Genomic DNA, 22,375 nt, shown 5'->3' with positions numbered 1-22,375 from the left:
AGTTATATGTGATTACAGAAGCTCTCCTCGTCGTTTCTCGTCAAACTGCCCTAAGCAGGCCAGATACGATCGTACTGATAACATTTACCAAGGCCTCTACTCTGAGACTCTGTCATTGTTATGCTTAGCACTATCAGCAGCATACAAAACCCTGAGAGCACAGAATAACTACAGATTCATTGCACACACACACACTGAAACCTTTGAATCCCAATCCGGTCTGCCCCAAAAAACCCTTTGACCAAATAAACCCTGTATCCGCATCTGACCTGTAACCTTTCAACTTGACTCTGTCTCATTTCATTCAAAACCGCCACAACACTTAGTAACAAGAGCATTCACAGAAATGCAGTGGGGTAAAAAGTACAATATTAAGCAAAGACCAAATGTCATGTATGTACCACTACCTGTACATAGGTGACAATGAAGGATATTCTATTCTACTTACGTATAGTACTTGATTACAAACCAGCCTGTCATTGTCTGATCTTGTTAGATCTCAGAAGCTAAGCAGGTCTGGGCCTGGTTAGTAGGTGGATGGAAGACCACTGAGAATTCCAGGTGCCACAGTGGGGTGGCAGTCACTTCAGTGGTATCTGTCATTGTGATCTTGGGCAAGACACTTCACCCACATTGCCTTGTATGAATGTAGTGTATGAGTGAGTATTGGTGGTGGTAGTCAGAGGGGCTGATGGCGCACTATGTCAGTCTGCCCCAAGGCAGCTGTGGCTACAATAGTAGCTTACCACCACTAAGTGTGGAGTTAAAGAATAATGCCTTAATTCTGTAAAGCGCTTTGAGTGTCTATGATAAAGCGTTATGTAAAATCCATTGCATTATTATTATTATTACTTCTTTACTCTCCACATTGTTATCATCTCCATTGCTTCAATAATTTTGGGGTCAGCATGGACAGATCACTGGTTTCCTGGAGGTCTTGGTAGCTTGCCTTTTCCTGTTGCCTGGCTTGTGAACTTCAGGGCGATTTCCAACTTTCCTTCCTGTCACCTTTAGGTTCTGTTTTGAAGAAAATTCTTCAATGCAGGAACCATCCACCGTCTAATGTCGTCAATAGACAACACACTGTTATTCTTAGCTACCATGGAACAGCAGCAAAGGGAGTTTACATGTTTAAATCACTGTAACTTACTCCCTATGTACAGGCACATTCTCAGAAGAAGTCTATTAGGAAGCCCTTAAAGCTTGAGTTCATCACAAATTACCCTGTGACCTTTAACATTACCAGCCCCAGTGCATAGTTACAGAAGGGTCTATTAATCTGTTGCCTCTTTCGTGTCCAGAACACTAGTGTTTGTACAATGAGATTTAGTATGATCTGTCCTCTCTTGATACTGATAAGCTCTACAGTCTTGGGTTGTCACCTGCTCCTGCCAAGCACACATAAGATCTTCAGGGCATTTCACTGGGCTGGATCCCACTGGATCTTTGTTTTTAGGACTATGGACAAAGATTTGCTGCCCAGTGTGTGTTGAAGTGTGGATTCTGGTGGGTGTCAGGGAGCTAAAGGCTGTGTGACACTGAGGCTGGGCAGTCGGAGTGATGGAGGAATGGATTGGCGTCTGAGGCCGGTTCTGATTAAGAAAGGCATCAGATGTGTTTTGAAGGAAGGCTGAATGAAGGTGGCTAGAATTTGTCGTCTTCCAAAAGGTGTGAGAGCTGTTATCTGTTGGAACTGGTGCATTGTGAGCCACCTTTGAGGCCTGACTCGAGCTATTGAAGCTAGGACTGATGGCCAGGAGGGATGGGCCTCCGTGGGCATGACTGTGACCCATATAAGGTGAGTTAGTGTTTGCTCTCGGGCTTTGAATTGCACAACATGGACTCTGCATCCGGTGAGCTGTGGAACCATCTTTGTCGGAGCAACATAGGTGTAAACAGGATGACACATTGCTTGGTGAGCGTAGCATGGTGGGCTTAATGGCCTGAGAAGCTACCCCACTGTGGCCCCATGTGCTTCTCTGGTGGCTGATGGCATCATGATGGAGGTGTAATCCAGTGGATATAGTTAAAGGAACATGAGGTGGCCAGTTGTTGGAGGTTGCTACACTAGAATTGGGCGTCACATGGATTCCATATGACGAAGGGATTTCTGGAGAAGCAAAACAAGGCACGGTCAAATGAGCCTGCATAAGATGCATTATGTCGTGCAGCTCCTTCGCCAAGTTGGAAACTTCCTGATTCAAACCAGTCACCTGGAAGAAAAACAACTGACTGTGGTTTAAACAGTAGAGATTGGCTATCACAAACACAGTCCTATACAGTTGTTAAAACATTAGACTAGAATAGAATAAGGGATAAAACATAAAAAAAAAAAATCTAATTAAAAATAGCAATTAAAAAGGATGGGCCTGTTACAGATTTCTGACCCAATTGGACAGCACTGAGCAATAGAGTTTGGAGGAGTTTCTAGCTATTATCTTTTTACTTGCTGACCCGACATCATAACAGGTTAAGGCACGATATTAGCTCAAAACAAAATCCTGATTTCTTTTACTTAGAAAACTCGATTTTTGATTTCGATTTTTTTTTCTCCTTTAAAAAAAAGACACTGGATTAAATTATTTCAAGTATTTTATTTTAATTAAGAAAGTGAAAACTAATTTCTGTATTGGTAATAAAGTGCAACTGCAAATAATGTTAAATACCCTGTGGGGTTGATAAAATAACAACCTGCCCAACCATAAATTAATCCCTTGGGATTTAAAAAAAAAGGGGGTTTATCACTTTAAATATGTCTGAAACCTGTTTTTTTCAACTGTTTGTAAAGGGACCATGTCCTTAGCAAAGTGGAAGGCTACCACATCTGTAATCCTTTTCCACGTCTCTTGGGTAACGCTAATTACTACGGTGGCCTTGAGGAGCACAGCCCAAAGACGGGCTGGGGAGAGAGACTCAATGCGCAATTACCCTCGTAATTGGAAAAATAAAATTTTGATTTTAACCTTTTAAAAATGACAAAATTTCAATTTTGTATCGATTAATTGTGCAGCCTTATAACAGGTTGAAGCATTTTGATCTACTTATTTTTGATATAGTGGCTGCTTCTTGATTTTTGTGAAAGTGTAGCAAACCATTCCGATCTGTTTCGTACGAAGCCCCTAAAAAGACACAGGTAATTTTCTTTTTATTGCATGCTCACGTAAAAGTTACACCCAAGCATGTGATACTAGTATTGCGTAAGCAAGCACATAAAGGTACTTGTTAACCCTAACCCTAAGGCTGAAATAAAGCTTTACTAGATCCTCCTTATGAGCAGAACATGCAGCCTGATGACTGACATTTATAAGCGTGCACGAAAAACTTTTTACGTGCGCGCTTAAAACTATTACATGCTCTCTTCGAACTTTTACATGCTCACTTATTAGCTTCACGCGCAATAAAAAAAATATCCGTGTCTCTTTAGGGCCTCAGTAGTTTTGAGCAAAAAATATTTTTTTTTTTTTTTTACAAATACCTCTTTGTTGAGCTTGTTGATGTTTTGCCTCACTTCTTCTGTCTCCAGCAGTAAGTTAGTGCTCATCTGCAGTGGGTCTGAAAGGGAATGAGAAAGATGTTTAAAAGCTGAAAGGGAGATACATCTACAACCCTGAACATGTGCTGCTCAAAAGGGTCATGATTGAGTATCAGTCATTATATAGATAAAGTTTGTAAAAAATATCACGTTCAAGTTAAAGTTACATTTAGCATTTAGTCCTCCATTGTGTGCTACTTGCAGGTACTCACCAGTTACATCTTTTTTTGTCTCATTTTTCTCCACATTAAATTGAAATGTGTGACCATTGTCTTCAATTCCATCAACAACCCTTGCAAAGAAACAACTGATGTTACACACATTTAAATAGATAAACACTGTAACAAGTAAGAACACGTCTGGTTGCCAGTGGTTACCTGGGGCTTAGGTTCAAAGGACTCACACAAGGCTGTAATGGCATAAGGAGTCTGGTGGGGCGATTGCTCAAGCTTTGGACTGGATAAGGAGATGAAGAAAGCTCCTCATTCATCAATCGCTGAGGAGAGGCACTGCAACCTGTGCCTCCCTGGACAGGTGATCGACAGAGCGGCAGAACATTCAGGTGCTGGAGCTCCTTTCCCAGCACTGTGCTGCGGTAGTGTGGATTACCAGGGCCGGAAATGCCCTGTAACTGAGGCACTTTCCCCTGCTGAGAGGAATTCAATTTGTCATTAGGGTCAGCATCCTCTGCCTCAATAATAAATGGTGGCTTGTTATTCACAGAGACATGACCCTGTGGATTGTACAAGGTAAACAAATGCATCAGTGCCGTGAAATACAAAGTAACTGCAGTAAAAAAAAAAAAGAAAAAAAAGAACAGCAACACTTCCCCATATCAGTAAATGGTATGAATCACACAAGGAAGGAAATTGTCTTGTTTAGCAAAGGCTCATAAATGCTTAACAGAGCCAAGGCCTGCTAATGTGTCAAGCTACTTTAGCTATTATAGCGTCTGGACTGAATAAATTAACAGATTGTAGACAATATCCTGCAAACATACTCCTACCGGTTACCAAAGTACTCAATAAGAGATCTAGTTTAGTCAATATCTCCAACACCTACACAAATAGGGCTGTGTTGGCAATGAAAACAGCCCCCCCCCCTCCATCTTTTGTTTTGTTTTCATTATGCCCTATTACTTTTCGAAAACAAACATTTCGGAAGTTTGTTAGTGAGTTTGTTTGTGTGTGTGTGTGTGTGTGTGTGTGTGTGTTTGTCTGTCTGTGTACACGGATTTAAATGAAATTTTCAAGAAATGTTGATAATGGGTCAAGGAACAGCTTATTAAATTTTGGTGATGTTCTGGCAACCAAAAGAAAAATATATAGATATATATCCCCATTTATTTTCCCAACCACACCGTGGAACTCCTGTTAAACATTGTTTTAGAACACTGATGATGTCATCAACAGTGATCTTATCAGTGTACGATCGTGAACACAAACAGACACACACACACACAAACAGAGTCTCAGTGGAGACGTACGGATCTAATCAGCCGTTTTTGAAAGTCTGCGCTAAATAAGCATGGGCTCATTTTGTTGTTCCTCTGTTAATGTTTCTCTAGATCTCCTTCTCTTTCACTCTATAACCCATCTCCTTGATTATCCTTCACTGTTCATGGTATGGCTGAAAACACAGGGTGATTTTTTTCTGCTATTCTGGATATTTATTTTCATATTCATAGTCCCAGTTTCCTAAGATTTGTCTCTTCGTGTTCTTGTGTTTTTTCTTGCGAGTTTTTTGGCTTATGGGTTTTGAGTTGGTACTTTCTGATTTATACTTTGTTGGATGTTTTTAAGTTTGCACTTTTCTGAGTGATTTTTGATTTTAAGTTAAGGGCACAATGTTTTAATGAAGAACTACTTCAAAGAGCTATAAGACAAAACCTTTCATGCATGCATGTGGTTACAAGCAAAGGATTAAAAGTATATATAATATTGCATAACTTCATTGCAATTAAACACAATCATTTGCAGTCATTTAGACTACAACAAAACATATGTGACTCATTGTGATAAAGACTGGAAATCCCAATGCAGAACTATTAGAAGATGTCTTACTCCAGCTTCACTGCCCTCTCGTAGGTTGTAGGTGAGGTTGTGATGGATGTCAGAGCTAAACCGGCTGCTGAAATCTGGATATAACTGAAGCACCTCCTTCAAAGCTTTCACACTAATGTACTGCAAGTCACAGTAAGTGAGGGCCTTCACATCTGCATTGGTCTTGATCACCTGCTCATGGTCTGGGAAGTCAGCCCCTATCAGGTCACCTTTGCCTGTGTGAATAATTAAGATTAAATGAATTGCATTGAGGAAAACAGCTAAAAGATGAGATTAAAAGAAGGAAGTCTACACTGACCCAGGATGGCCAGGACTGTACCATCTTTCAGCACCTCAAGCGAACCGGAACAGACAAAGTAATTGGCTTGAAGAGCATCTCCGTGGCGGATGAGATATTCCCCTGGTGCACAGAAAGAAGTCTTGATATGCAGGGAGAGGGACCGCAGACACCCTCGGCTGGCTCTCTCAAACACAGGCAGCTGAAGGATGTCTTTATTCAGGTGCATGGCAATGTCAGCTCTCAGCTCATCCGGGAAGTCATGTAAGAGCTGAAAAGGACGGTGAGGGAGAAATATGCTGCCAATGTCAGAACATGCAAGCGCCACACCACGTGACAGTTGACCCATAATATCCATGCAATGCAACTCATTTACAAACTGTACACAATGTGTTTTTGCAAATCCATATACTGTGATGAAAACACACTCAACAACCTGTGTTTTTAAAAGTAGCATGTTCTCAGGAAATATGAACAGAGTCTGTCACTTTCAACAGTGAATTGATTATCGCCAAGTGCTGATTGCGCAAGTGTTAATGAATATCTGCTTGAGCTCGTCTTATATAATCCCAGGGAATGACTCTCCAGCATGCTTTGCCTTTGATTGTGATATCCTATTCCTAATGAAGAGCTGCCTACTTAAGGAAATAGCATAGGTCCTTTGAGAATTCAAGGTAACCTACATTTCAATGATGACATTTCGGAATCTGGAATCAAGCTCACACACAGAGGTTGCACAACTTGTAACTCTTTAACAGCTTTTCTCTTTGTATATTCAACCTCACAAAGACTTCTGATTTGTGATCTTCCACTCACCTCGTTGGCATTGATGCCATTGTTGACTGACCATGTAGCCTGAAAGTACTCGAGCATCCTCTGCTTTAGCTGCTGTGGTAACCGATGCACCCGGATGAAGTCCTTGAGATCTTTCATGCGGGTGTGATACAGAGACCGTCTGGAGTACATGCGCTGGATAATGGCTGTTACATTTCCAAACACCACAGCATGCATTAGAGCTGAAGAAATGGAAGAACGAGTGACCTTTTATTGATCTGGGAAGAATTTGATGAAAACTTTATCATAATTTAGTTTGAACTCACCTCCTATGAGCATGATGCAGATAGAGAAGACTTTCTCTGGGTTTGTATTGGCGCACACGTTGCCAAAACCAACACTGGTGAGGCTGCTGAGGGTGAAGTAAAGGGAGGCGATATAAGCACTCGGCATGGATGGACCACCAACAGTGCTGTTGATGTAAGGGGTATCAAGACGCTTTCCTAACTCCTGAAGCCAGCCTAGATGGAAGTCAGACAGTGTTTGTATAAGACCAATGTAGGGGGCTCTTTGATAACCAGAATAACTAGAGCTGCGTCAGTAGATGATTCTTTCACCCTCCTGTCTGAGGAGCTAAGACAACAGGTTAAAATGTGACACAGACATTCAAGCATGACTGAAGAAGTGTAGAGTTGGATGGCTGTCCTGCTGAAGGACAAACCACAGTTTACTCAATGAATCTAATGAGTTAGGGAGAAAAATAATTGGTGCATAACTGCAGAAAAATGTGCTCACCTATGTCCCAGGTTATGGGGTCACTGCTTTCTATCCCTTTTCGGCCAATGACATACCATATGCACGCCATCCAATGAGCCAGCAGTGCAAATGCAGACATAAGCAATGTAAGAACCACAGCACTATACTGGGAGTAACGATCCAGTTTCTGGAGCAGACGGAGCAGACGCAACAACCGGACTGTCTTCAAAAGATGGACCAAGGAGGTCTAGAAAAGAAAATAAAACAAGGTGCGATCTGTCAAATAAATCAATTACATATTACCAGGCTGCAAATAATAGAACGTTGAATAAAGTCAGTGTTGTTGGAGGTCAACCCAAAGTTCCCAAAGAGAGCGGACACATGCGCAGGATGGGCATTAAAACCTTTATGTCTCATTTAGCTTCAATAATACACCCTCTGTCACCCATCAACCAAATAAACAGTCACCTTTTCCACAACATAGCATGTTTAAGGTGCCCAGAGAACATAAAGACTAAAAAATGTGAGACATACCACTGTTATGTTGAAAGCGTAGAGAAGGTCAAAGGGTAATGCTGCAATAAGATCCACAAACAACCAGGTGGTGCTGTAATGTAGGCAAATGGATCGAGGGTCATAAACGACCTGCCCCGACCTGCCGACATAAGTGGTGCGGAAATTCAGGATGATATCTGCAAAAGGAGAATTGAGAAGATAAATATCAAAGTAATGTTTCTAAAAAGCTGACTTGATATTATGACCACCGACTGGTAACATGTCACTTTATCATGAAATCTATTTGACTGGATACCTATTTGGTAGTAAGTGAACTAAACAATAACTTCATATATGCAGAATATACTTTATTATGCAGCAAAAAAGCAGAGTTTTGGAATTGGAATGCATTTTTACAAAGCACACAATAACAAAGCTGGATGACCTTGTTCGAGCATCTCCAGAACTGTAGCCTATTTGAGGTGTTCCTGTCCCACAGTGATTGGTATCTATAACAAGTGGTATACATTTCTTTCAAAGTCAATCCAACTGGTATGTAAAGATAAATTTATTTTTCCCTTGTTACAAATTGTCTCCATTACACCTCACTTCTCTAAACTGTCAACAAAAAAACACTGTTCTCAAGCTGCTTTTGCAAAACCTGTGAATCCTGCCAAACCAATCGAAAGGGTTTAAAACAGTTCAAATGTTTTGTCAGAATGAAACAAAGTTCTCACAACTAAAAACCCTTCACATAACACTGAAAGAAAGAAAGAAAGAAAGAAAGAAAGAAAGAAAGAAAGAAAGAAAGAAAGAAAGAAAGAAAGAAAGAAAGAAAGAAACAAGACATGCATTTCAGTATTACAATACAAAAATATTGCTTGGCAATCATAAAGTAAATGAAAAAGAATATAAACATAAATTCAAATTAATAACAATACAAAATGCGAACAGTTTCCGCTGTACAGTTAGATCAACATTGAGTTCTTTTCATTGGTACAAAGAAGCCCCACTTTCGTCATGTGGTCATCTGTTAATATAATTCCACAAAGCAAAAAAAGACACAAACATAAAAATCTGTGAAATTAACATTATAATTAGATTTACTGAATTTACGGCAAAGTATCCTTAGCGTGCAATTTAGAAAAAGAAACAATGAATGCCTGTTCTTATCTTGCTGCCATTGTTTACTTGGTTTACAATGTAAAATTTCAGGCTATGATCATGTTAAGAATCTTTAAGATTCAATAAATCAGTGTGTAAGTGTGCTGTGTTCAAATACATGAACTGTGTTTAAGGTTTTTTAGAAATGGGTTCAGGCCCCCGAACAATCATTATAGGTATTTGTCATTGTTCACATACTTGGAGAAAGTCAGACAATCTGCTGACAGATGTGCCTTCTTTAGAAGAAAATAGATGGAATGAATCTAATTATGATTCATAACCCAGGGCAGTAGAGGCACCTCGAGTGGGCGAGAAAAAGTGGGAGGGAGTCAAGTGTTAGCGATTGCCAAGGAAACGGCTGTGGCTGCTCTGGTAAAGAGTTATTCTCCAAACAAAGCTATTTTTATACACTACAATGAAGCTGAAGGTAAACAAAATTGAACTCAACGGTCAACTAGTGTGCAACATGCGCTAAGTGTTGTATGTTGAATTTAAAGTAATAAGCCAATAGAACAGTTTACTGGAATTGTTCACACTAAGCAGACTAGTAGCTCTTTGAAAGCTCTATCACAACAGGAAACCAATAACAAAAATGCATCGTACCAAGAATAAAGAGCATCTCAACTGCTATGTCACTGCCGATGGTGCTGCGACTGATGAGTGATCGATTGTCACTGCCCTCCTCATAGCTAACAAAGCAGACGTTGTAAGGCACGGTGACGGCTACGTAGAAGGTTGCTAGCAGGATTAACCAATCCCATAAAGCCTTGGAGATGCTGTAGTGCAGCAGGATGAACCAGGACTTCTGCACAGCTGCCACCTTGTACTCAGGGAGAGATGATTTCTGGAAAACACTCTGAGATAACACCAGAAGATACTTAAATTACTGGAATTTACAAAAATCGATCATCACAAAATGTTTAGTCCCTAATTAATTTTGACCTAATCAGCATTAGAACGAACCAGGGTTAAGGATCAGGAGCACAATTAATGCAGTTTATTGTTTCATGCAAGAACTATGCCAAGCTGATACACTGTGCCTATAAGTCACATTGTTTCTGCAAGTACAACTGTATTTTAAGTGGAGGTTTTGTTTATCTCCCGACAAGGAACCGTCAAAGGCAACCAGCAGAACTCCTCTGACGAAGACTGGCAGTGACAGTCGAAACATGTCAGGAGATTTAAATGTCCTGAAAAATTTTATCTAAATAAATAAAACCTCAACTTAACATGGTATTCAAAAAGAAGACAAAATTAATCTTGCTGGAACTATTACATGGAAGTCAAGAAAAACTTCAAAGAAATCATCAAAGGCGATCAGCAGAACTCCTCTGACGAAGACTGGCAGTGAGAGTCGAAACATGTCAGGAGATTAAAATTTCCTGAAAAATCTTGTCTAAATAAACAAAAACCTCAACTTAACATACTATTCAAAAAGAAGCCAAAATGAATCCCGATTGAACTATTACATGGAAGTAAAAAAAAACTTCAAAGAAACCATCAAAGGCGATCAGCAGAACTACTCTGACGAAGACTGGCAGTTGACAGTCGAAACATGTCAGGAGATAAAAAGTTCCAGAATAATCTTGTTTGAATAAACAAAACCTCAACGTAACGTATACTATTCAAAAAGAGGACAAAATGAATCTCGCTGGAACTAAATACAACTGTATCTCAAACAGTATTTGTTTGTCATTAGCCGAAGATTCGTCGTTTGTCATGGCAGAAGCAATAGTACACCAAGTAAGGACTGAAATATTGTTACAACTATAATTGTCAGAAAACTTTAAACCCTTATTCACAAGCAAAAATTGCTGAAACGGTCTCACTGATGACTGATTATACTGTATGATTAGAATAACAGATGCTAGCATTGATTAAAATGTCGTCCCTGTTCATAGTGCAGATAATAGACTCGTGTTCAGCTATCAAAACTGAAAATACCTTGATTCAAAGCACAAAACACATCACCATTTGAATTTTGTTATCAAAAGTAATATACATAGTAATCAACTGTCTAAAAAGTAAAGGTTTCCACTCACTTCAGACAGTTTGTTTTGGCTCCGTCTAGAAAAGAGCTTATTCAACTGGTGCAGAATACTCCTCCCAGTCTCCCGAGATCGGTAAAAGTGGAAATGGTTGCTCTTTGTACTTTGGTGGACTGTTTCTGACACACAAATATAGAGAAAATACACCACACTCTCCTGTTTTAGAAATTTTTGTTGCAGGATATGACAGTTTAAAACATAAAAATTAAGGGATGTGAAGTGTCACCTTCAGCTTGAGTGTAGTAACGGCTTTGTATGTTCTTTCTGTATGACTCAGTGATGTCTTTGAAGGACATCAGGAACAGCACCACCTCTCCTTTCTCATTTTTGATTGGCACAATATCCAGGAAGCACCAAAATAGGTTTCCTAAAAGGATTCAAATATTATTACAGTAAAATTATTTAAAGGCCAACAACTTTCAGAATGCATTTCTTAAAGTAAGTGTAAAGCAAATTCAGCCATTTTCTTCTGAAGACATTAAATAAGTCATAAATGTATTTCTTAAAACATCTAAAAAGCCATTCAACCATTTAGAATTTAATTGTGGAGCTAGGTTTCACAAACTGTTTCAAATTTCTGTGTTCAGGATTTAATGGGCAGGTCAGAAATCATAGCCGCGTTACGTCATGGAGCCATCATTAGCATAAACCCAACTCTGCAGCCTCCACCGGGCGCAATTAGGCCCCTAGCCAAAAACAAATCACATATTATGACTGGGGGGAATAAAAAACATCCGCTGGTGACACATTTTCAATGAAATTAGCACTTTCTTTGCACGGCGATTTTGTCTTTTGCCTCTAGTGGGCGCAGTTCTGCACCTATTCGGACTCGGGCGGAGAAGACCTTTGCGCTGACGCCTTATTTGGCCCAATCCAAGCATTTTTGTTGATTTTTTATTTTATTTTATTTATTTTTTGGTCTTTCACACTGCACTCTCCCATAGGGTTAGGGTTAATACATGGAGGCGGCGCCCTTCCCGCGCGTGGGCGTGGTTCCAGCGCCTCTAACTGACACTCCCCCAGCATTTAAGAGCAGAGAGAAATGCTAGTTTTTCCATGATTTTGAGATCTAAATTTATGTACTTAGCAATTTTTTTCATCTTTCAAATTGGGCTCAGTGGTCATTGACACACATTTCTGTGGTGTGACAAACTCATAACACATTTATTTCTGCATTACACGGACTTTAAATTAGAATGCTATAATAACGAGCCCAGAGCAGTCTCAGTTGCAATCCTTACCGTTTTTCCTGTAAAAGCACACTTCCTGCTGGTACTCCAGCTGTCCTTCTAGAGCTTTACGTATCTGCTGAACAACATTTTCAGTGGTTTCAGCCCCATGAAGGAAGCTGCAGGTGCATGTTCTCTGCATGACCTCAGTGCGAACATAACCGGTCAGCTCACAAAATCCATCTGAGCAGTAGACGATGGGGAAACTTTGACGAGCCTGAGCGTTTCCAAGCAAAAAGTTACTATCTGTAAAGAAAATTCAAAATAAAGCACAAGGAAAATATTGTCAAAACAACAGCATTAATTTAATGATTGGTACTCTTAGCTGTAAATAGTGCTATATGGAGTTCCCCAAAGCGCCATCCTTAGACCTCTTACATTTCAAATTTGAGTTACTTGTTTTCTGATGACTTCATATTCAGACCATTCTGAGACAGTCATGGGTATCATCACAGTTATTTCCTGTCACAATCTGGGTTTTAATTGGTGAATTTTGTGTTTCATTCCATGTTTTCAGCTGGTTTAGTGTGTTGGCTTAAGGGCCTCTTTTCCAGTTTAGATTTTCCTTTGATTTCTGTTTTACTTCTGCTGATGTTTGCATCATGTCTTGGTATTATTACTAACTTGTCTTGTTCTGTTTTTCTTGTCTATGTCTGCAGGCTTAAAACCCAGTTGGTTTTATGACCCTACTCTTGTTATTGTGGGCCTAATTCATTGAGTATTTGCACACCTACGATTTGATTTGGATAGGGATAGTACTGAACAACAGGAGTCAACTCCTGAAGTTACATGATTCTGTTTTGAAATAGAGTACAATAAAACAAAAGAATCCAGAAGATTTCATGCAAGATGAAAATTATAATATTCTTGTAGCTATTGTAATGGGGAAGTGGATGTTCCGTGTGTGCAGAAGAGTGTTTAACTCAAAATTTGACTATTTGTTTATCCATATTTGAATCATTTATCAAACTGGAAATATAGATATGTATTGTAAGGTTAGAAGAAAAAATACTTTTTGCATAAGTTCTTGTTGGGATCTTTCTTCTTTTTTTACTATGGACTTTATATTTTGTTCAGCGCTTTGAGATGACTTTGTTGTATTTTGCGCTATATAAATAAAGTTGAATTGAATTGAATTGAATAGGTCAACCAAAACTGTCACATTATCCAATGATTTCCTCCCTCCCAGTAATTCACAATTTTCTGGCCACTCAACCCAGGACAATAGCATGATTTTATGTTGAAATGGTTCATAAGCAGGTGAATCCTTTGTTTGATAAACAATGACATTGGATGAGGTGTCTTCTTTCATTAGCTTGTTTGCTTTCTCTTTCAAAGCAGGACAATCCAATGTGAGTTTGTAAAACTACACTCTAATAACAATACTCAGTTGGTTAGCACCTGCACTATAAATGGGAATAAAAAAAGAGCTATCAGATAAGAAAGTAAGCAGACTCACAAATGCATTACTCAGATGCAGACTCCCACATTTTAATTAACCAGCTGTTTTTTTTTTACTTCTTTTTTTTAAAATTAAACATCTTCCTCAGGATCAGAGAGGTGTGTTCACAGACTGTTGCAAAGCTAGGGGTTGGTGTGGATATCACCTATACTTGAGATGTGTTCAGTATTTTTCACAATCTAAATAAAGATACTTTCTCCTTTGGGTTGCCATGGCAATTTGAGCTGGCATAACATACGGCAATAATACAATTACTATTATTAGTATTAATTCATTAAAATGCATTAGAGAGATGATCAAACAACAATTTAACAATCGTCTACACAGGTAGTTTTACATTTCTATTTTAATTCGTATCTCAGCAAATACATTTATCTCCTTTAAACCCATTAAAATAACCTATATAATTTGACTTTTAATGTTTTTTAGTTTTTGCGAATTTCATTCAACTTGGGAAAATTACAAGACACAAGGAACACGAATGTTTAATGTTCCTTCTTCAAAGCTACGCAGCAAACAAACCATCTACTGTTTTAAATGGTAACACCCTCAGTCGGCATTAACGACCTGTTTTGAAGTGAGAAATGGTTTGAGTAATAATTGAGGAGTTTTCCTGCATTCAAGCATTTAGTTTACCGTATTTTTCGGACTATAAGGCGCACTTAAAATCCTTTAATTTTCTCAAAAATCGACAGTGCGCCTTGTAATCAGGTGCGCCTTATGTATGAAATTAATATGTCAAAATGTTTTAGTACAACGTTGGTAAACTATGAAGCTGCACTGCTTGATGGATTTTTGGCGCTTTAGGGCTACCGTAGTCAGGTGCCTCACGGAGTGATACAGTATGTACCAGTACTGTGCTTCAACATACTGAACTGAAAAAGTGAGTGTATTGTTCTGCATTTTATGTGTTAAACCTGTACAATGTTGAGCGTTATTGTTAATGAGTTGAATAAAGTTTGACTTATCTGACTATTTTGTTTTGCTTAACGCGTCTTAATAATAATAATAATAATAATAACAAACCGGTGCACCTTATAGTCTAGTGCGCCTTATGTATGAAAATAGACCCAGTCAGACCCATTCATTAATGGTGCGCCTTATAATCCGGTATGCCTTATAGTCCAAAAAATACGGCAATTAGACCTGAAATGATATTTGATTGGCTTTGCATAATTGATTGTACTCAATATTACTTGTCAAATGTCAGAAATGTGGACAGTTCCCTAATCCCTGCATGCTCACAATGTAAAAACATTAACATTCTCTTCAATTTACTTAAATTCAATGATCAGAGTGAAGTGCGTGGGGCACCTCATAGTCGAGTTGGTTAATGAACATGTTTCAGTAGGGTGTGGAAGCAAGATGTGTAAAAAGGAGACAGTGTCATCACAATGTGGTCATCTGTTTGGTCAGATCCATTCACTTCTAGTTCAGAAGATCAGTGCGAAAACACAGATCGAGAGAAGGATGAGCCAAAAAAAAAAATGAAACAGCTGGCACCATCATTACTGCGGAGCGGTAGAAGTAACCACCCACTGTCTCACTGCTGTATGAAAGGCTGTAGTTCACTAATGGTTCTGCAGACACCAGTACAGTTACAGTGATGGAGGTGGGAAGCATCGATCTGCTATAAACTCAGGCATACTGTATTGTTTATAATTTTGTATATTATAATACAGAAAACTCAGTTTTCTGATGAGTGTAAGTGAAATGAACTTTTAGTAGAAAAGACAAAGATGACTTTGTTAGGAAATGATGAAACAAGAAACAAGAGTAAACGAGTGGGAGTTTTCTGGATGGGTGATCTGGATAATGAGACCATGTTCATTTACATTTTAAAGGCTTGTAAAAAGAATGTTCCTATTATAATGATACAGTAAGTACAAATGTACAGGCACCCCCATTTTTTAAAAAAAATTTGCGCTGAAATGCTCAATCTGCATTCAATCTGTCAATTACAAACCAAGACATTATTTTTTTACATTTCGCTAGTGATGAGGGATAGGATTTTTTTTTTTTACTTTTGAAAGTAATCCAGATTCAGTATATTTATCAGGATTTCCTCCAAACTTTAACAGAATTTTCCACAGCCTAAGATTAAAATCTGCCAAGTACTTTTGATGTAATATTGCAGCTATAAGACAAAAAACATAGCGGCAGTGAAAATACGTTCTTTTTGGGGGAGGTAGACATAAAAATCATGAATTCCAAATAGCATATAATAAGAGAAATACTGATTTATTGTCCAAGCATGCATATAAGCCCATTATATTTCATATCCATCCATTCATCTATCTATCTGAGACAATACTGCCCCAAATCATATTTTTTTGTGATCCAAAACCAAAGTTTGCTGGGTAAGTAATACAGTATTTATTATTTCTTTTTTTAGCTGAATGACTAAACAATCATACTCTATGATTAAGTATGAGAACTGCTGACAGCCTCTCAATAATTAGCATCTAATAATCACATATCTTTATTCTTGGACATATTTGTTGACAGCATTGTTTTACAAATCCTGTGAATTTTAAACAGTGGGTTAAAGAATCACCCGGGGCGAAACATCTAAAAGCTAGACTGTCCTGATGGAGCTGAATCAGTAAAACGCAGATAAAACTATTGGCAACACAATTTAGGCACATTCCCGTTGGGGGAAGGGAGTAGAGACCTCGAATAACAAAAAGGTTTTGATAAGTCAGAGAAGTAGAAATAGATCACCTTGGATTTTGTCGCGATGGACAATTTATACGTCATGATTTTATGATAAAAAGATACTCACGGGTCCCATCGAAGTGGTTTGCAATGGAATCCAAAAAGGTGTTCTGAGGAGCAAGGAGGCCCTTCATCACAGGCATTGTGGGTTAAATCAAGACAAGGCTCCAGTGGTGTGTCTGTGGCGTATCCCCCAAAGACTTCTTCTTCTTCTTCTTCTTCTTCACTTTCCCTTGTTCCTCCACTTCTCTAATAAAGCATAACTTTGTTCTGTTCTTCACCGTTTGAGGAAACTTCTGACTTCTATGTCCACAAATCCTCACACGTTAGGATAGAAGCTCCAAGGACGGCTGTTGCTAAAGCTTTTCTTTCAGCAGGAGTTGTGAGCTTCCAGATTCAGCTGCACATCTCTGTGCACTGCTTTAGTCAGCCTGACTCCACTCACCATGGTTCCTGCCATCCCTCCCTCCCTCTCTTTCTCTCTCTCATACAAACCCTAAACCAGTCTTCCTTTGTGCATACTGTGAATTATTTCATATTTCGAATGCAAACACTGCATGTCCTCCTACTTTATCGCCCACAAAAACAAATATTAGAATTTGTTTTTACTGTCACTGGATGTTTTTGAATTCTCATGCGATAAACATTTTACTTTTTAAAAATATCTTCTCAGCTATGACGAGACTACTATGATCTCTATGAGTTTTTCCCCATTCTTCAGCCTTCCTTTAGGGTGTACAGGGCAAATAATGCAATGCGCTGGACAAAGCTCTTTAGCACTGCTATTATACTCACTGACTTCTGTTATCATACAGGAAGTTGTACTGATTTTTCTAGTAGCCTATTATTCACACAGTCTTTAGTCACATTATTAGGTTTTTTTAGTGTTGAAGGTGGAGTCTGTGATCCAAATACTCTGTAGATGCTGGTGTCCTGTAAAAACTGACCAATTGCTGCCATTCGGTCCGAAAGGAAAGAACAAATTCTATGCCTTCATGTCTCGTCTTGGCCAGCAAGCTCAAATCTTGCAAGCTTTCCAACATTGCGGACTGCACCTTTAAACATTATAAAAGGTATGAAATTTAAAAAAAAAAAGAAAAATGTACAAATTGTGTGTTGTGTTCTTGTTCTGCTGTGGTCAGTATAAAAACTGATTCCAACAAGGATTCAATATTGTTATTGATTGAAGTGATGGCTACACTGTTTTCTATTTTCTGACCCAGTGGTTGGGAGTTTGATCCCAGGGTTATACCTGTATGTGTGTTGAAGTCTCCTTGGGCAAGACTCTAAGCCCTAAATTGTTCCCAAAGGTTAACCATCGCCTTGCATGGCTTCTCCACAACATTTCTGATACGTTTGAATGGAGCCCTAATTAGGAATGGGCTCATTAGTTTTCTAATATTTAAGTTTTGTATTTGTTGTTGTTGTTGATGAATTCACACAGCTGTTGCTGTTGTTGCAGCAAAGATGTATTTGCCCATTTGAAGCAGTAGCTGTGAGAAAATGACAGATTGAGTTTGTGTCTTGAAGTAGTTTAAATACAGTATGAGTCAGTTAGGTTTTGTGTTACTTTAGTTTTATCTATGCAATATGGACCAGGCCCATATGAACCAAACACCCCATTCAGCCAGCTATTTTTCTACATACATTTAAAACCCTATGTAGGCTGTTTTACAATAAAATACATACATACATACATACATACATACATACATACATACATACATACATACATACATACATACATACATACATACATACATACATACATACATACATACATACATACATACATACATACATACATACATACTGGCACTACTAGGATGCAAAATGTTTGAATCTTTAACATTTAAGGCTCAATATTTATATGTTAAAAAAGGCGATATACCTGAGAATAGATAATGACATTGAACAATTACTATTATTACTTTATAATACCATCTTCCTCCTTCTTCTTTTCTTTTTTTGGCTGTTCTATTTATCTATGCTTTACATGTTAGTTTGGCATAGTTTTTAGGTCGAATGCCCTTCCTGACACAACCTTGTGCATTTATCCGGGCTGAGGATAAAGGCTATTAAGGCAAAATATAACCAGTTTCCTCTATCCATGTTTTTCCCACCCACAACCATACATACACCCACTTGTCTTAATGCCTATATTAGCATACCTTAGCATTTCTTAGCTTAAGGGCTTAACTGGGGATAATAATTTGATTTATATAGTGCTTTTCTCAAGGAGACTAAAAGCGTGTTACAGAAACCATTATTCATTCACACCAATTATATACTGTATGTGGTGGTAAGCTACATTGTAGCCACAGCTGCCCTGGAGCATACTGACAGAAGAGTGGCTGTCATTTTGCACCTACGGCCCCTGCTCTGACCACCACCAACATTCATGCACAGCTCATACCCATTCATAGAATGCAATGTGGGTAAAGCGCTTTGCCCAAGGACACAACGACACTGACTTGGAAAGTGGGGGATTCGAACGCAAAACCGTTCAGTTATTGGACGACCCACTCTATTCGACTCGGGTACTGCAATTTGTTGTGGCCATGTACCACCATGGGACATCAATGATGAAAAATATTCTTGAATGAATTCTTGAAATACATTCCATCTTTATTCCCAATAATTAGAATCAAACTCATGTCTCCCAGTTGATTGTAGCGATCATTTATTTTACAGAGCAGACGTCACTTCCTGTGAACTGGTGACTGACCATGAATGATAATATGTGGAGCGTGGTGTTTAAGGCCAAATTAATTCTTTGATTGTTCACAAGACATGTGAGAAGCTTCAGTTTTATTACATCACAACATTTTTACACCTATTTACATCTTTCACGCCCTCTGTGACACCACGTGAAAAAACAATAACACTTTACTTATATACATACACGTTTTATAAGGCTGACATTGCGCTGTGATTATCTGTCATTAGCATGAATAAGGTGTCATGAAGGCTGTTGCTGAGTTTCATTAGCTAAATTATGACACCTTTGGAGCTATGTTAGCATTTTTTTGGGTTAGGTGGAGGGATCTAGTAATAATAATAATGCATCAATTTTATATAGCGCTTTATCATAGACACTCAAAGACGCTTTACAGAATTAAGGCATTATTCTTTCACTCCACACTTAGTGGTGGCAAACTACTGTTGTAGCCACAGCTGCCCTGGGGCAGACTGACGGAAGCGAGGCTGCCATAGTGCGCCATCGGCCCCTCCAACCACCACCAACACTCACGCACACACTACGTTCATACTAGGCAATGTGGGTGAAGTGCCTTGCCCAAGGACACAATGGCAGATACCACTGAGGTGACTGCCACCCCACTGTGGCACCTGGAATTCTCAGTGGTCTCCCATCCAACTACTAACCAGGCCCAGACCTGCTTCAAGTGGGGGTCGGTAGGGTTAGGGAGTAGGGTAACAAAGTGTTAAGGTCAGGTTAAGAAATGACACTTAATGACAACCTTCATGACACCTTATTCATGCTAATGACAAGTCTCATCTCATAATAATAACAGCGTAATGTCAGCCTTATGTATAAAACTTCAAATAAAGTGTTAGCGAAAAAACATAAATGATGAGACAATGAGTCTTCCTGCCTATTTGTTTCCCAGTGTCCAATATACAAACTTTAAACTGGTACAGGGGTCACCATGGTGCTCTCTGACTGTGCCAACCAGTCCATGTAGTCCTTATCCATCCTCGCCCCAGTTCGTTTTCCCATGGTCAGGATGCCTGCTGCTTGGTTCCTGGAGCCGTGGAGTAGGTGGTAAAGCCGACTTTGGTACTGCAGCTCGTCCTCCCCTCTTTTACCCAATGTGAGGATCCCAGCTGAGGCGTCCCCAGGCCGGGCCCCGTCCATCGTAGTGATGCTTGAACGGCACAGCAACATGTGGAGGCGACAAGAGCGAGACGTCTGTCTGCAGCACTGAGACACATCATGAGCATCACAGGCCAACTGCGACAGCAGCAACATCAGGACCAACACCAAAGGCTTCTAGGGAATGAAAAACAACAGCATTAGAAAGTAATAAAACACTGTGGTACTCACGTTACTGTAATTGAGTTGCTTTTGTGAGTACTTGAGTCCTTCATTACATTTCTACACCCAACCGTAAATTTAATCATTATTTTTTTGTTTTAAAATGATCAACGGACATTGTGAAACTACAAAAAAGGAAATGATTTAAATGTAATAACCGCACCAAAACAACACCGAATGCCGTTTATTTTCTCAGAACATCACCAGAAGATTCTACAATCACTATGCAACCAATCATGAAAAAGCATCTGTCATTGGTGTTATTTTATTAAAAAAAACAAATAAATAATAAAAAAAAGAAAAGTACATTTTGACAAACCTTTTATTTTATACAGATGCCTTTGTGGAAAATACATTTGTTCCAATTGTGCAAGATATGGTTTCTTCTTTTTTAAGTTTATACATGAGATGTTTACTGGATGCAAAGGAACCGTGGCAAGATTTATTACCAACAATAAACTTATACTTGAGTATGATATGTTAGTACTCTTTACATCTCTGGTGACTTCCTATAATTTAAGGACACAGTCATGATTTAAGTTGTCAATTAATCAAGCAAACGATCAAACATGTAACCATGTAAGATTTAGATAAAACTATGAAGAACATCTAAATATTTGAAAAACAAAATAAACGACTTGAAGACATGTTTTTATAATTTGACGATGTATTTATCTAATCTTTATGATAACCTAATTAATCGACATAAAGTTGTCTAAATATGCCCAATTATATTATAATACAAAAATTCCATGAACGTCATATAATCAAAGCATTTTATTCAAAATAGTTTAGCTCTTGGAGATAAAAATCATTGTCACTGCACCTACAGTACATCAAATCAACCACGACAACCTGCTTTCTTCTTTCTCTGTTTTTATTTAAAACTGTTTACTACTTGTGTGTAAAGAGTAAAACAATAAAAGTATAGATAGATCTATGGATTTAAAACATCTAAAAACCAAATCTTGTTTAGTGCTTTAGATGACTATAAATGATTATTTCACAGAAGTGGTACCAGCTTAAAGCATACACTACATCATATCAAGATGTGAAACAAATCAATAAATAAATCATAATAAAATTAAAACATAATGAAACAAAAATAAAAAATAAAGGAAAAAGTAATTTTTAGGGTAAAATTATTCCTCTATGAATTATAAAAGCATTAATTCTGATGATGAGCCTAAGCTCTTGATCACTGCGGTGTACATCAGATTAACTGGTGATAATTGACCTTCAACACAGAACAAAATATTAGAATGTACACCGTTCTTATGTAAGTAAGTATGTATGGTAATAAATGACTGATTATGACTAATGAAAAATAGATGTTTAAAATAGTGTTAGTTTCTCTACTACACAAAATGGTTGAAAAAGTCAAACAGCACATTACGAAGATGGATGATTAAAATCTAAATGACATTTTTTTTGTGAAAACCTTACCTTGTTGGACATTCCAGCAGCTTTCTGGAAGTTGGTGAGATGCCACATCGTCTTCCTGGCTATGCAAAGAGAATTCATCTGATTCCTAATGTTCTTCGGGACAAGCAGATGCCTTTTATATTTTCCGCTGTTGTCCACACCGTCGGTCCTAAAGACGTCACTCGGCCAGACATGACTCAAAACATCTCGAGTCCCTTTTTGCTCATTTAAAGTTTGCTGGCATTAATTATTTCCCCGATGCAGTGCATCTCCAGGACACCCTCAGTGGCTCTTTGATGAACCGCTGGTATGTCTTTGTGAACACATGCTGAAGGTTGATTAGGACATACCATTATGATGAGAGATAAGGGA

General features: G+C 38.5%; 2 protein-coding genes across 2 annotated transcripts; both read right to left on the bottom strand.

The window, feature by feature from the left end:
* Window positions 1-580: 580 nt before the first annotated feature.
* kcnh4a (potassium voltage-gated channel, subfamily H (eag-related), member 4a) lies at window positions 581-16,845 on the bottom strand. Its single transcript, XM_028454834.1, has 15 exons — window positions 16,586-16,845; window positions 12,351-12,584; window positions 11,336-11,476; window positions 11,104-11,228; window positions 9,665-9,917; window positions 7,937-8,094; window positions 7,442-7,649; window positions 6,973-7,167; window positions 6,689-6,888; window positions 5,894-6,143; window positions 5,596-5,810; window positions 3,910-4,181; window positions 3,745-3,824; window positions 3,476-3,552; window positions 581-2,213 (listed from the first exon to the last, which is right to left on the bottom strand). Exons 1-15 carry the CDS (start codon window positions 16,659-16,661, stop codon window positions 1,275-1,277), a joined length of 3,423 nt encoding a protein of 1,140 aa, XP_028310635.1. The 5' UTR covers window positions 16,662-16,845; the 3' UTR covers window positions 581-1,274.
* Window positions 16,846-20,136: 3,291 nt separating this feature from the next.
* Window positions 20,137-22,113, bottom strand: hcrt (hypocretin (orexin) neuropeptide precursor). Its single transcript, XM_028455735.1, has 2 exons — window positions 22,025-22,113; window positions 20,137-20,533 (listed from the first exon to the last, which is right to left on the bottom strand). Exons 1-2 carry the CDS (start codon window positions 22,100-22,102, stop codon window positions 20,168-20,170), a joined length of 444 nt encoding a protein of 147 aa, XP_028311536.1. The 5' UTR covers window positions 22,103-22,113; the 3' UTR covers window positions 20,137-20,167.
* Between the last annotated feature and the right edge of the window lie 262 nt (window positions 22,114-22,375).

This window comes from Gouania willdenowi, chromosome 8 (assembly GCF_900634775.1).
Source record: "Gouania willdenowi chromosome 8, fGouWil2.1, whole genome shotgun sequence".
NCBI classification, from domain to species: domain Eukaryota; kingdom Metazoa; phylum Chordata; class Actinopteri; order Blenniiformes; family Gobiesocidae; genus Gouania; species Gouania willdenowi.
The sequence above is the reverse complement of the archived record's forward strand: the minus strand, read 5'-3'. Positions and strand labels throughout refer to the sequence as shown.

Coding starts and splice junctions, on each gene's coding strand:
- hcrt (XM_028455735.1), bottom strand. CDS start 22,102: ATGAATTCTCTTTGCATAGCCAGGAAGACGATGTGGCATCTCACCAAC. Junction 20,534..22,024: donor CTGCTGGAATGTCCAACAAG/GTAAGGTTTTCA, acceptor TTCATTCCCTAG/AAGCCTTTGGTGTTGGTCCT.
- kcnh4a (XM_028454834.1), bottom strand. CDS start 16,661: ATGCCTGTGATGAAGGGCCTCCTTGCTCCTCAGAACACCTTTTTGGAT. Junction 6,889..6,972: donor CTGCATCATGCTCATAGGAG/GTGAGTTCAAAC, acceptor CCATTTCTTCAG/CTCTAATGCATGCTGTGGTG. Junction 3,553..3,744: donor GACAAAAAAAGATGTAACTG/GTGAGTACCTGC, acceptor ATTCCCTTTCAG/ACCCACTGCAGATGAGCACT.